We start from the raw sequence: 14,797 nt of genomic DNA on the forward strand, positions 1-14,797 counted from the left end.
GCAACTTCAGCAAATAAGGCTGACAAAGTGCAGCAACATGAGACATTGAAACACAGTGGGGAGAGCAAAATCGCTTTTGTACTTTCTCATCATTTCTATCAAATGATTTTTTTTTTCCTCCTTAACCACATCCCGTGATTCAAATCCCCATCTCTACTGAGAACAAGTTCTAGGACACACACTTTCTTAAAGCAACAAATCAAACCCACAAGACAACCTCGAAGTCAAGCTTCCTCAAGCTGCAGAGAAACCCTGCATGGATCCATCTCTGACTGCTGAACTCTGCCAAGCTTCCCATGGACTCTTTTCTCATGCCTAGAAAACCCCTGCAGCATCTGCCTTCCAATCCCATTTGATGATTTCCCTGCATATGCAAGCATCAGGATCACTTTGGGAAACTATATACCGGAGCAAACACTTTGAGTTCTTGACTCTTATATGCAATATAAGACTGGTTCATTATTTTTAGGGATGCCACCAAGGCAGTAGCATTTGAAGCAAGCACCCTCCACCAACAATGAAGGCTTTAGGGAATACTGCTAAAACACGCAAGCCTGAACAATGGAGGTGAAATTAGAAGCAGAAATGCCTGGCAGAGTGAGAACTAAACAAAATCCAAAAGCTTTTGCTTCTGTTTTCAGAATTGAGAGACAACTACTCACCAACTAGAACTACTGTTAGATATGTTTACCATCAGCAGAGGACAGAATATTTCCTGGTAACTACTAGCTACTTTAATTTTAGAGGCAAGAATGAATTCTTACATTGTAAAAGCCTTCACGTGTCAAGTACAAATAGCAGCTGGTGTGCATATTGCAAAGGCAACCCAGGAGTTAGGAGAGCAGGAAGGTAAGAAGGTTTTTCCCAAATTCCTGTCATGCCTTGCTGCCTCTATATCCCTTAATGAAAAGCCAAGTATGAGTTAACTCCTTGCAACCTGTCAGGGAGTATTATCCAAAGGAAGCAATAAAACGGAAGCATACTTGAAACAAGCATTGGGCATGCCTGGGAAAGGGAGAGGAGGAGGGGGAAATCCAGCTCTCCCCTACTGCAGCTCTGCAGGCAGTTTGCCCAACAGCAGCCAAATAGGTTACAAATCCCAGTGTGGATGGGAAAAGAGATGACAATTCAGTGACATGTGATTCTGGCTGTGGAAAACAAACACTGTGGAGCTTGGCAGACTTCTCCTCCTCACCACAGGATACCATGTCTCTCAGCTGACACCAACATGTTTTCTTTTCTTTAGCCACAGATTTGCTTATGTGTGGTTTCTAATCAGACATGCCAGAGGAAGGAAAACCCAACAGCCAGAGCTCGCTCTGGTCTCCAGCCCTCTCCTCCCAGCCCTGGGTTTGCAGCTCCCCCTTACCCAGAATAATTCCATTGGGCTCCTCTGGCGGCTGCCAAACGATCCGTACGGATGTTAGCCTCACCTCAGGGAACACCAGCCTCACAGGTGGCCCAGGAGCTGGAAAGAAAGACAGAGATCATGCTAGCAAGGAATGCATGTCAGAATTATAAGTCTGCTGCTCACCTTCCACAGCAGCAAGATACTATTGGTATCTTACCAACAGTAAGTAGATAGTTAGGAGTGCCTATGCACATACATAAAACACATTTTTTCTGAGGAATCCTGTCCATGGTCAAATACCTATAGCACCCACGGACACCAAACATAATGCAGAAACAGTGCACCCTACAGTGTATTCCTACACCTGTGTTTAGCAGGATGCTCTGACAAAGGAGCTTTGTGTTATCTCCCAGCAGTGTAGTGAGGAGTCCCTGTAACTGACTGCATACTACAAAGCAAGTCACGAAGCTGCCTTTACAGAGAGTTATGTGTCAGCTTAATCCACTTCATACCTGTTGGAATTGAGTAATACCTCCTTTCTGTGTCATCAGTACCAGCTCTGAACTGCCTTCTGATTTTACATGTGCATTTTAAGCACTTAGGTCTGAGCAGAAGAACCTGAGGCAGGCAAAGATGCACATTAATACAGACGGCTGGTGGCTGCACTGACCATCCCAGGTTCACAAGGTGAGGAGATGCTAATTCATACATTAGCATCTGCAAAATTTCCCCTGCAGCACAAATTCCACCTGCATTACCCCTGATGATACTTTTAATTAAGTTGAGCCCAGAGGAGACACAACATATTTCTGTCAGGAGTATGGAGATGGGAGTACAATTTGTATCATTTGCCAACATGCACTTAAGGAGGTAACTACTATAATGGGGTTATCCTAAACAAACAGTTTTAAATATTTCTCATTATAGTCTGATATGTACATTTCAGTGTGTGCTTTTTGTCTCCCTGCAGAGCTCTCCTCATGGTAATTTCTCCTTGTTTCCTTTCAAAGAAAAGCCATGTCCCCACACAAGCAGTATGAAGAGAAAAGGGCTAATAAAATGTCAGGGAGCTGCTGGCCCTGCTGCCATCCCCATCCCTACATGCTTTTACTCTTCCCCTGCACTTCACAGAAAATATCTTGTTATGCCAGAAGTCTGAAGGTGTTTTCAGCCCAACCAAATCACCTTAATGAAGTTGCTTGTAGAAACCAATGTTTATTCCATTACTACGCTGAAAAGATTTTGATGAAAAAAGAGACATTTCTTTTAGTTCATCTTCACTGGGAGCAATAAGCAGAAGCCTCTCACACTGACATTAACCTTCACTTAATACTGAAAAGGTAATGAAGCTAAAGGTAACTTTAGCATCTGCAAAGCCAAGAATATTTTAACAGCTGGACTGAATTTCTGTAGGACTACATCAGCAGGAATGCTCCCTCCACACTGGTGTGTTCACACAGCACTGCGGTAAGGGGCTCACTTCAGACTTGGGAGTGCTGGAGGCACTTGCAAAAGAAAGCCGGTATGATCATCTTCCAAGGTAAGTGCCTTGTTCTTTTTGGAAATCAAATGGGAATGGATTACTGAAGTTGCAAATTCCATCTCTCCTTCAATCCAATCAGACCCAGATTTGTTTATTGCTTTCAATTGCAGCACTCTACTTCTTTGGTTTTTTGAGCATGATTGAACTTCAATGGGAATTTATAACTGGGCTTTAAAAATTGTCTTCAGTATAAATTGTCCACACCGAGCACTGGAGAAGTCGTTTAGACATTTTAGAAGTCTTTTTCTTCTCCTGATCTGCAGGGAAAGAGGAATTGAGGGACTCTGGGTCTCCATGGTTTTGCTAAATCCTCAGCCCTTTAGGTTCAAAGTTGAAAAAGGATAATATATGTATCTCCAAACAGCCTTAGTTTAAGCTTACCGTCATCCTTTGTTCTTTCTACAACTGCAGGAGAGCTAGGGACTCCATCTCCGATACGAGTGAAAGCCAGTACCTGGATCTCATAGAGCACATACTTCCGCAAACCAGACAGGAGGAAAGACTGTGTGTGGTTACCTCTTACTACTTGGCTCTTTGGCTCAGAGTCTAAATCTTTTGCTTTGAAAAGTATCTGCAGAATAAATGTATATAAAAAATAGAAAGAAAAAGGTTGTTACATGAGGACTGAAAAGAGGACTACACAGTTTACATTCATAGAATCATAGAATGGCTTGGGTTGGAAAGGGCCTTAAAGCTCTTTCAGTTCCAGCCCCTGTCACGGGCAGGGATGCCTCACACTAGACCATGTCACACAAGGCTCTGTTCAACCTGGCCTTGAAGACCGTCAATGATGGAGCATTTACCCCTTCTTTGGGTGACGTGTGCCAGTGTCTCACCACCCTCACAGTAAAGAACTTCTTCCTTGTATCTAACCTGAATTTCCCCTGTTTAAGTTTGAATCTATTATCCCTTGTCCTGTTGCTATAGTCCCTGACGAAGAGTCCCTCTCCAGCATCCAAACCCTCTTTTGTCACAAAATACGAGATTATAATCACCAATCATCCCTTTCAAGCAGCACACTTCCTACATCTTCTTCAGCTGACTTATGAATAATATAAATAGCCAGCAGGTGAATAATGAATAACAAATGAAAAACATACCTAAGTAATGCATTAAAAATTAAATAAGCATGAAACTCCCATTGCATACCTTGTAACCCAGGATGAGACCGTTCTGCTCGGGCTCGGGGACTGCGGTCCATGTCAGAAGGATCTGGGTTGAACTCACAGCTTCAGCAGAGACATTCTCAGGAGGAGCAGAGGGAACTGGAATCAAAAAGCAGAAATCGGTAAGATATACCAGGCCATTTTGCTCAGGATTGTGCCAGGATCCCATAGAAGAGTATTCAAATACAAAAGGACTGAAATAGGTTCTAGATAATCCCAAGCCTGCCTCACAGTTTCTTGCCAGCTCACCTCAGAAACCACAATGCTTTAAAAAAGCTAAACATTTAATCCTAATCAGTGTTGACAGATAGTACAGATGGACAGATAATAATAAATTTCAAGTTCTCTATATTTGCATTAATGAGAATCAAGTTTAAATAGCTGGACTTCCACAGAAGTCTATCTCTTAGTATTCCTTTCCCATACATTTCATTTCCTTATGCCAAACATTAGAAATCTTTATGAATGGGAGTCTACCTTATGGTACTATCTGTTCTAAGAAGAAGTTTTACACCACCCTAGCTTCCTATATTATCTGAAAGGAAATTACAGCATCTTTTCTAGAGTTAGCAATAATTTCAGTCACTGCACTGCACTCCCCATTCAGTGAGAAGTTCTTTAACCTCAAAGCCTTTTAATTATGTGATAGTGCTCAACCCTTGCAATATATCATTTATAGGCGGATACATTAACACAAGGTGTATTTTCAGGCACTGGTAAGGAGTAAATGAAAGACATGCCTATTTCATTTATGATGCAAAATTGGCTCTTTCGAAATGAGAAACATCATTAGAACTGATGGCACAAGAACACTGTAATTTTCTCTGACTCCAAAGAGCAAACTTGCATTTTCTCATGGCATTAAAACTCTAACTGCTGCAAAACCACCATACAACTGCAGGCTTTTGTAGGCAAGCTTAACAGCATGCCATGTTACACAAGCACAATTTGAGGCTATTTTTAAGAGTTCACATTTTATGCTGCCCTTTTGCATCTTTTTTCCCCTGTGGCATTTCCAACATCCGAAGGGTACAATCTTTTCTAAAGCATGATACACCTGTCAGACCTCAAGGGAACATTCACCAACTTATGTTAAATGAGCACTTTTGGACAGTAAGGCTTGATTAGGTCCTGAATATACCACAAAAAAGAGCATGAATCGCTGCCAAAAGTAATGCTTTCCTGGCTGTCCGAATAAAAGGACAGATCTGCTGTTGTGAAGGCGAGCTCCTGAAGCTCCTAGCAACATGAATGAAAGAAGTGTGATACCAGAATTAATATCAATTGAAAACCAGACTGTACCACTCCCAACCCTTGTGCACTCCAGGTTAACCACAGAGGTGGTAATTTCTGAAACAATTTCCCTGCTACCAATTATGTGGGACATGAGAACCAGGGCACCAGCACATAACTGCAGCAGACTAAAATCCAATCTTTTCCGAACTCCGATGCTGAAATGCCCTTTCTTATTTCAAAAAAATCTTACCCTAGATTTATCCCTCACAAGGATATAATTATGTTAAAGGAAAATAGATCGCCAGGAGCCATGAATGTCTTTGCAGAGGTGCCATAACTTTATCTGTAGATCTCCACAAAAGCTACTCCCACATGAATCATTACTTCTGGTGAAAGGGTGGAGGTGAGTTGCAGGAAACCAGGATGTGTAGAGGAAAGAAGCCCTTTTCCAGCCACATTTATTTTTATTTTACCTGGGTTGAAGCCTCTGAAGAGAGAAAAAGTTTATTTTACCAGTATTTCATTTCGTCTTTGATCAGCAGCCCTGAGATTTCCCCAGTTCACAGAAGGTGGAGGCTGTGCCCTGAGTGCATGCTTGCTTTGAGGTGTGTGTACAGCCACGCTGCTGGCAGGGGCACTCAAAAGCTAACAAAGGAGAGCATGGTCTATCTGAAGATTTATTAGCCCATGTTCCTCTTAATTCCCTGTGCCACCCAGAGCAGCTAACTGTCCCTTCTCTCTGGAAAAGAATCTAAGCCCAGTGCTTAAATGGCAGAAATAACTTGTGTTCATTGAGTGTGCTTTAGTTCTGGAGTTCTTGTATTAGTGTTGAGGATTTTATTCTAATGTGGCTGTATGAATTCAGGACCTGCAAGTGATATCATGGATCTTATTGTTGCTAGGCTTTTATCAAGTGACAGACTTTGATCAACCCTTTAAGAACTAATTGAATCACAACATTCATTTCTCTGACCTCCCTCCTCTCTCAGGATATAGTGATACAAAGAAATTATAGTTTGCTAAGATTAATTATGGCTTAAATGAGGCCTAAAGAGCTCCCTTCTGTAATGCTGGTTTCTTTAACTGTTGCACTAAAGACTTTATTATAAGCTCCAAAGCAGAGCTCTCATTAGTAACCTGCAAGAACAGTTCAGAAACCAAGCAACAGTGTCCAAAAAAAAAAAAAAATCTTAAAGCTTGAACAAAATGAACCATAAATACTGAAACTAAATGATGAGCTAATCCAGCAAACTGCCAGCTGCACAAGGTACTTCAGAAGATCAAACATAAGAAATTATAGAGCTACTGGTGCTTTGTACTGGAATGTCAATAAGAAGTTTTTAAGGTTATTCCTGTTTGCATCTCAGATCATGCATCCTCTTTCTACATCTGACATTTGATATATAGCAAATGTTGCTGTTTCATGTCTCTAACAGGGCCAAAAGCAGCTTTTAATAAGCCAGGCTGCATTCTGGCTTTCTAAGAAAGCTAGTGGGGTGCAATGGTTCTCTCTTTTGCAGCTCATTTTAGCTCAACATCCATCACTGTTTTTTGACAGTAAAAATTAAAGTGGCATATTGTACATCTGATGTCAATTAAGAAGTGCAAATTTAGAGCAAGGTTCATGGCAAAAGCAGCAGAGCTGCAGTACACAACCATTTTGCCTATAAAATTAGCTACCGCAGGCCAAATTCGCTGCTTGTATAAACTGACAAATCCCCACAGTGACATTGGAGCACATTTGAATTATCAAGCGATGCTTTATCACACCAAAGTAACTGCTCCATGAAGGTCAGCCTCTGAAAAATCCAGAGATTGATCCTTGCCATGGATATGTGACCATGCTTGTATAATAGGTGCTTTTTGTAAGGCAAGTGTATACACATATATATAGCTGAATACTAGGAGCCCAAAAAATATTACAGCACTGGTTAGGTGTATTTGAGATGAACTGTTTGAAAATAAGAGGGTTTGTACCTAAAAGGAAGCAGCCCTGTCAAGGTTATTCTAATACATTAGAGGGCTTAGTGGTTTTTTGCTTTCTCTATACTGTACCTACTAACAATGTCAGTTATTGAGCAGAAACTGAGCTTGTTCCTCTGCAGTTATTTTATACTGTAAAATTTAATGAGCTATTTAATTTCTAGCATTATAAAACATTCTGGATTGATAAAACTTGTCTTGTTTAAGAATCCTAATTCATCCCCCTCCACATTCAGCTGCTTGCAACTCTTATCCTAGATTTTCATTTTAGGGCTTCCCAACTGTTTTTCAAGCCTGGATTACCAAAACCTCCTGCATGGTTTATTCGCCCATGGCTTCTTTAGTTGCAATATATTTTATATGCAAGAGCTTCACAAACCAGAGAGTACCTGTAAGGGCATGCTGCCCCTTTACTGTTAGCATGGGTGCTCAGCTATTAGTGATAGGACAACATATCCCAGAACAAACAGAAGTGCTCAAGTACGGCTTTATTTTCAATAAAGGGGTTGGGCTCCAGTGGCTGCACTGTCATTAAATGCAATGAGTTGATTTAGTGCCTGGGCTCTAACTTCTTAGGCTCTTTGGACAGCGTAAAATACAGAAACATGAGTTCTGTCAGCGAATAATCCTGGCCAAGGCACCTCTGGCCAGCTGTGAGGGATGTTTACAATCTGCACCAGGGAAACCCATTTCCCTAAGACTCTATGTATAAAATGGAGAAAGAAATACTTAAGCTATCTGCTTTTAAAGCACTTTGGAAATACACGATATACAGAATTGTTCTTATAGTTCAAAAGACAGACCTAAAAGTGCTTTGACCTTTCTCTCCGACTTTAGATATTTTTTATTTGCATTTTAACCCCATTTGACTCCATACATATTAACTGCAGATTCCCTGAACTTCTCCCATGCAGCTTGCTGCTATGCCAGTGCTTCTTCTATATTCTAAATCTAAGAAGATACAGCCAAGCCTGAGCCCTGACTTGCTCTATTCAAGAAATCAGATGTTAGTATCAAACACATGGAAAAAAATAAATGAGTCTTTATGGCCTAGATCACAGCTTTGTGTTATTTTGATCCCGGTTTCTGTGTGCCTCCTCCTATCAGTTTCAAGTCAACCTTCTTTTAATACTGCTAGAGGAAATGCCAAATATACACGTAACCTCTGATCTTCAGATGCTGAGCAAGAGCACTATAAACCTAAGGTTTTATGAAATGACTTAATCTTAGTGTTTACTACATTTCAAAAGAATTGTTTGAAGAACAGTGGAAAGGAGAAAGTGGAGAATGCAGTATCTTTTTATTATAATACTGAACACTTCAAAACTATTCTGTCTGGGTCACGTTATCTCTAACTCCAGCACAAGCATGCCTTGTTTAGAAATACCTCTGGCAATAGCTTTTCAATTACTACTTCTCAAAAAGCAACTAATGGAGGGGGGTGATTTTGTTTAGACTTCTTCTCAGCTGGTTCAAAGGGCAGTTATCTGCACCAGCAGACCAAATCCTGCTGTGTACAGCGGGTTCACAACTTCCCACCAAGTAAGGCTGTGTGGTACAGAGTGCACAGACATGCATATACATGTGTCTATGACTGTAGGGTATGCACAGGATTAAATTCCAACACACATTTCAGGAAGAAAAATGGGAAAATTAATAAGAGCAAGGTATCAGTGTTGAATGTGGCATAACTAAAGCTCACTACAAGTTTTTATGATTAAACTTTTAAACCATATATGTAATCCACTTTGTTATTCCCTTGCAAATATAAATTTTAATTTATCAGGTGCATGTAGGGTAGGTTTGGAAATAGGTTTTGTGGAAATTAACAGCTGGAGAGCAGCTTCTCAAGATCTGTCTTTACTGTTGCTATTAAGCTAACAATAATTTGCTGTTCTCTGAGACTGAGAGTTTGCTTCTGATATTTGAAGTCTCTATGCTAGCATGGATAATTCAGCAAGACAAGATAGTACTTGTGCTCTAGGTCTATATACAGGTTATGTCTATATAGCCCTGTACACACAATTTGAGAAGGCAGTTTCGAAAATGTGCTATCAAAAGCTCAGATAATTATTTTATTTCAGCTAGATAATGATTTTATTTCACCTCTCTAAAAGAACTTGTGCCATTTTAGAGCTACTGGGTGCTTGAAATTAAATTTCAGATAATCACAACTGCAAGAAAATCCTCCTGAGCCTGGAAGCAGACAGGGAAAGGTGGAGAATGAGGGACAATAGTGTAGTGGGGAGGGAGAGGAAGTGTGAGAGACCTGCTCAGCCAGACAAGGTTCTCTTTCTGTTGCCTGTACTGCTGCCAAATGAGGGCAGGAATGGGGAGAGGTTGTTTTGTTTGCTTTAAATACATAACCTGCAGGGTTATGCAATAAAGCATGGTAGGAATAAAAGAAATAAATAACAGCCTCAAATGTCTATATGTCTTTTTGCCTTCAGGGTAACTAGAGATTGATTTTTTTCCTTTCATTTTAGATTTAATGGATCAACAAGCCAAAAACCCCACCCAAAACCAACCAACCAACCAAGAACAAAAGGACAGAAAACACTGAAGTTCAGATGTGCCCTTCCTAGCAGCTACAGTGCTTTGACTTACCAGACTCCCGTGTACGACCTCTCACTACTTCGCTCCATGGTCCTGCCCCAATGGCATTGAAAGCCTGGATCTGCAGTTCATATTCTGTCCACTCCTCCAGATCTTCAATTGTGCACTCTCTTTCCAAGCGGTCATTAATAACCTTCATCAGGGCGGGAGACTGCACATCCACACGCCAGAACTTTATCCTGTACCCCACTGACTCTGGATTGCCATTATATTGTGTGTCAGGGAGGGGCTGGCAAACGACAAAGAAAAGGACAATATTCCTATACAGACCACACTGCCAGGGCTTCCCAAACTATATACCAAGGCTGTCTGAAGTTGTATAAGGCTATAGGAAAGTCAAAAAGATCAAGAGGTCGATTTTGTATTTTCTTTATGTTTCATGATCTCTAAATTTCTGTTGCTTGAAATTCTCTTGTTGATTTTTTCCTTATTTTTACCAAAAACATATGCCACTTGCAGTGGGTGTAGCAACAGAGATGATATGAATACAATGTATTTCAGAGCTTTGTGATTAATTATGGAAATGAATGATAAATTGCTGAAGCATGTGACAAATTCATTTATCGTAGAGTTTTTACTGATTCTCTGCCTACTCATTTATCAGCAGAGATTTCTTCTGGTATTCTAAACTCCCCAAGCAATTTCAGAGATTAAAATGTGAAATAATTAGCCTACTTCATGAAGTTTAGAGTTTTTCCCCTGTTAAACTATGTGATGCCATGGATGGCTGAGATTCAGTTCTGTGTCACTGGAAAGGTTTGATACACATTAACATTTCACAGCTTAGAAGACTATCCCGCAGGTAAGCAGGGCTAGAAATGTGACCCTTATTCTTCAGGAAGGAAGGAATTCCCAGCTCCCAGGGGTACACAGATTCACTGGAGGGTTTTGAAAAAAAAGAAGACATTAAGCACTTTCAAATACTGGTATTATTAAGCAAGAAAAAGGTGTATGAGGTCACTTTTAGCTGTGGCTGCTGCTCCTCCTGAACCCTGCACAGTTTGACTCCGAAAACCAGGCTTCTAGGTAGCACAGAAAGGAAGCATAATCTTAAAAATGTTTTGAAGTGCCTTAAAACAACCTTAAGTGAATTTTGATGGGAGATATGTAGGTCTGGATCATACCAAAGTTTTAATGATGTGGGCACGTTGTTCACACAGTAAAACCACGAGTGAGTGATGTGGGTCTTATCAAATGAACTGCAACAGCTTTTCTATGGATAGCGAGGTGACACCTTCAAGTTTTCAAGGTTCAGATTTAAGTAGTGTCCCTCTGAAAAACTGCAATTACTCCTTTCTGACAGGACAAAAACCCTCCTGTTTTTAAGCCTGATTTTCTTGACTTCCAGCCATGATGAGTTTATGCATGGAAAAGCTAACATTTGGGCAAAAGAACCTGTGCTTCATCAACTTCACACTACAGTAACCCCAGTGGAAAATTCTGCCTAACAGGGGAGAAGAAAAACCATTCTGGAGCAGGTTAATTGCCAAGTAAATCCCAATGCAGCAACTCTGCAGGCAACTGAGACAGTCAAAGGGGCATAACAATATCAGCAATCACTGCAACTTCCCAATTAATCATTTCTTTCTACATTTTATCACATAACTACACACCTTTTCACATAAATATAATGTTCGTACAGGAGTGTAATGTGCTGCCTTGGAACTCTTAGCTCAGTATTTGCAGGATGATTGCCAATGGCTGGTGTGTGCCTTCTGTTTTGTGCAAACAACTGAGCCCTAGAAAACTGCAAATTGGCTCAAGTGTTATATCCCTGTCCCACACGTTGACCCAGACTGTGCTACTAGACTCTTAAAAGCCAAGGTTTTACACACAGGCATATATTTATAGACTCAGAATGGTTTGAGTTGGAAGAGACCTTAAAGACCATCCAGTTCCAACCCCCTGCCATGGGCAGGGACACCTTCCACTAGAGCAGGTTGCTCCAAGCCCCGTCCAAACACGAACACTGCCAAGGATGGGACAGTCACAGCTTCTCTAGGCACCCTGTGCCAGTGCCTCACCACCCTCATAGTGAAGAGCTTCCAAATGTCTAACCTAAATCTCCCCTCTTTCAGTTTGAAATCATTTCCCCTTGTCCTGTCACTACATGCCCTTGTAAAAAGAATCCCTCTCCAGCTTTCTTGTTGGCCCCTTTAGGTACTGGAAGAGTATATCCTCTGATGAAGTGGCAGAATAGTGGCAGTATGCAGTTCCTGTGATTAATAAAGCACTTAAGGTAAGTCTCAGATTTCCGACTATTCTGAAAAGGAAATAATTTTGCTATTACTCCTTCTGCCGAACACAAGGAAAAGTCATTCTGTAGCACTGGTCTGACCCCTGGGGAAGTGGCCACATCCCAAGCACCAGTCCCTGGCTCTCCTCTGTCCCCGTTTCCCTGCCCAGCTCACCACCCATCGCAGCCGGAGGCTGGTCTCGCTGGCTGTGCGTGCGGTGACACTCCCAGGGGCCACGTCTGGTGGGGCCTGCAGTGTCTGGATGACGCGGGAGGGTTGGCTCAATGGGCTGGGGCCCACCACGTTCACCTGCCTCATCCGGAACCTGGAGCAGAGGAAAGAGATGCAGTGCACACTGTAACAGCTCAGTGACTGGTACCTCTCTATCCAGAATGAGAAAAAAAGATGGAAAAGTACAAATTAGGTCTTTCTAAATATTCCACAAAGGTCGCTGTGCGCTGGTCCCCTTTGTATTCACAGCTGAATGCTTTATGGTAACTGCTTTCAGATCCTCTCAGGTATTAAAAAAAATGAAAATGAGATTAGCTGAAGGTCTATTAGAAACGTCAGTATTTGTGTGAGAAATTTATGTTAATTATACCAAGCCTGATGAGCTTATGCTAGCGGTAAGTGATTTTCTCTTGCAATGCTTGTACAATACATTCAGAAAGGTATTAAAATATCAAACTTCAGATATTCTCATTCCCTGTCAATATAAAAAATATACTAGTGATAACATTTCCCCTCAATTAGTGCTTGGAAGAAGCTGATTTATTCCTGTGCTGCATTTTCATCCTTCCTGCACAGGAAAGATTAGGTTAGTTAATATGGGTATATGCCCTTAAAAAAATACCCTGTCTGCTTGAAACGATCTTTTCTGCAACAGAAATTCCTACTGGGTCACAAAAGATTTAGGGAAATCTTTTAGTTATGAAGCACAAAATAATTAAGACGTGCTGTACATTTCAGATACTCCCACCCATCATAAGCAATGACAGGTATCCAGCACTTGCACATACATATTTAACCTGTTCATACTAAGCACAGCAGTTTGGGACCTAATGACTGAGCTTGGGAAAAGGGTGAATTAGTCAACATTACAGTGTTTATTTATCTGCTCTGATCTCCCTAGAAAATGCATTAAAGGAAACACATTAAAAAATACTGTCTTTTGTAGATCACTCTCAAACACTGGCACCATATATAGAAAATAAACTGGTCGATAAAGACGTGGTCTGAGAATTAGTGCTCATGATGTATTTCCTCAGTAGGCAATGACTGAAGTTGACCAGAAGACAGCAAATCAATTTGGCAACAACTTCCTAGGTTTCAAAATATTATATAAAATTGCTCTACACTGAAAGAAAACAAAAAAAAGCTCGTAGCTGTGCATGCATGAGGGAAAAAAAAAACCACAGGCAAATTCAAGGAGCTGATTAATGATGAAAAGAATCAGAGAACTGGAAGTGTGAAAGCTCCCAGCATAACTGGGATCACTCCAGAATTCAATGGATACAAGACAGAAATGACATGTAGCAGTAAAATAAACCAAGAAGTTTAACAACACAAAAACCCAACCACCCTGAATGCCTCATATACTTCCTCATTATCTTTTATCCCCAAAACATTTCTCCATCATCTGCTAGATGTGCAAGTCTGGCTTATTTTGCATGGACACTAACTGCTGAATTCTGGTACAGCTGCACTTTATTATTCGCCTCTGCCTTTTGAGCTTTAAGGAACCACCTTTATGAGAAAAAAATCTCAACCTGAAGATCATTTTTCTAAACCTCTGCACCAGAAATCTCTGCTCACATTCAAAAACTTTCAAAGAGCTTTTAGTAAAATGTTTAGCTCTTGAGGATGAGGTTTAAAACCACTTCAGTGGAGAGTCTGTGAGAAATTTAATGTTCTATGCTGCTGACAAAGGGAAGAAATTAGCGTACCAGTGCTGAATTAGTTGTAAATCATATGAGCTTTACTTGGTTGCACCTAGTACTAGCGCACAACATCACATCGGCAAGCTAAAAGGTGCTACAACCAGCACAAAATGGACAAGTTTCTAGTAAGCTGATGTAACACTTGCCTCCTTGCAACCCCAGCCTTCACATTATTTCATGATATTTCATGAAACTATTTCCTGAACGTATTTTCCACTGGGATTAAGTCACTCAAATGCTCAAATCTTGTCTATATTAAAGCAACATATCACTTGAATTGAATTGATATAGAAATCAATCTCGTTTAACTGAGGTGCACCCATAATGTAAATTCACTTGAGTCAGATTAAGCACTTCATATATCTATTTAGCTTCACTTGGTAAATTCTTATAAACAAAGGTTTCATCTAACTGATGTTATCAAATCCAGCTAAATCAATAAAATGATGTTTAAACCGACGTAAATATGTAATCATAAGTTTGTATCAGTTTAACCACAATTGATTTGTCACTGTCTGATGTTACACTGGTGTGTAACCCCTTAGATAAGGGAAGCCACAAAATATCAGTTATCCATAAAAGCATTTCACTGTGCACTTGGATTTCCTTTTAAAGTTATGAAATGTATTGTATGTAAATTGTAATTAACAATATTAGGCAAGTAATTTTAAGTATAAATTATGAAAACAGCAAAGCTTTTCCCTTTTGTTTAAAATATAAACCGC

The 14,797-nt window shown here is 40.5% G+C and overlaps 1 protein-coding gene across 1 annotated transcript in view; it reads right to left on the bottom strand.

The window, feature by feature from the left end:
- The window catches only part of SDK1 (sidekick cell adhesion molecule 1), a 423,082-nt gene that overhangs the window by 75,050 nt on the left and 333,235 nt on the right, over positions 1–14,797 (bottom strand). Inside the window, exons 24-28 of the mRNA XM_061356969.1 lie at positions 12,307–12,457; positions 9,887–10,124; positions 4,044–4,159; positions 3,276–3,465; positions 1,370–1,468 (exon numbers count right to left, since the gene is read on the bottom strand). Of these exons, the coding sequence (XP_061212953.1) occupies positions 1,370–1,468; positions 3,276–3,465; positions 4,044–4,159; positions 9,887–10,124; positions 12,307–12,457 (794 nt within the window). The remainder of the gene's footprint in view (positions 1–1,369; positions 1,469–3,275; positions 3,466–4,043; positions 4,160–9,886; positions 10,125–12,306; positions 12,458–14,797) is intronic.

This window comes from Neopsephotus bourkii, unplaced genomic scaffold, assembly GCF_033783945.1.
Source record: "Neopsephotus bourkii isolate Nb327-2 ecotype Australia unplaced genomic scaffold, CSIRO-AGI_Nbou_v1 NB_882, whole genome shotgun sequence".
NCBI lineage: Eukaryota > Metazoa > Chordata > Aves > Psittaciformes > Psittacidae > Neopsephotus > Neopsephotus bourkii.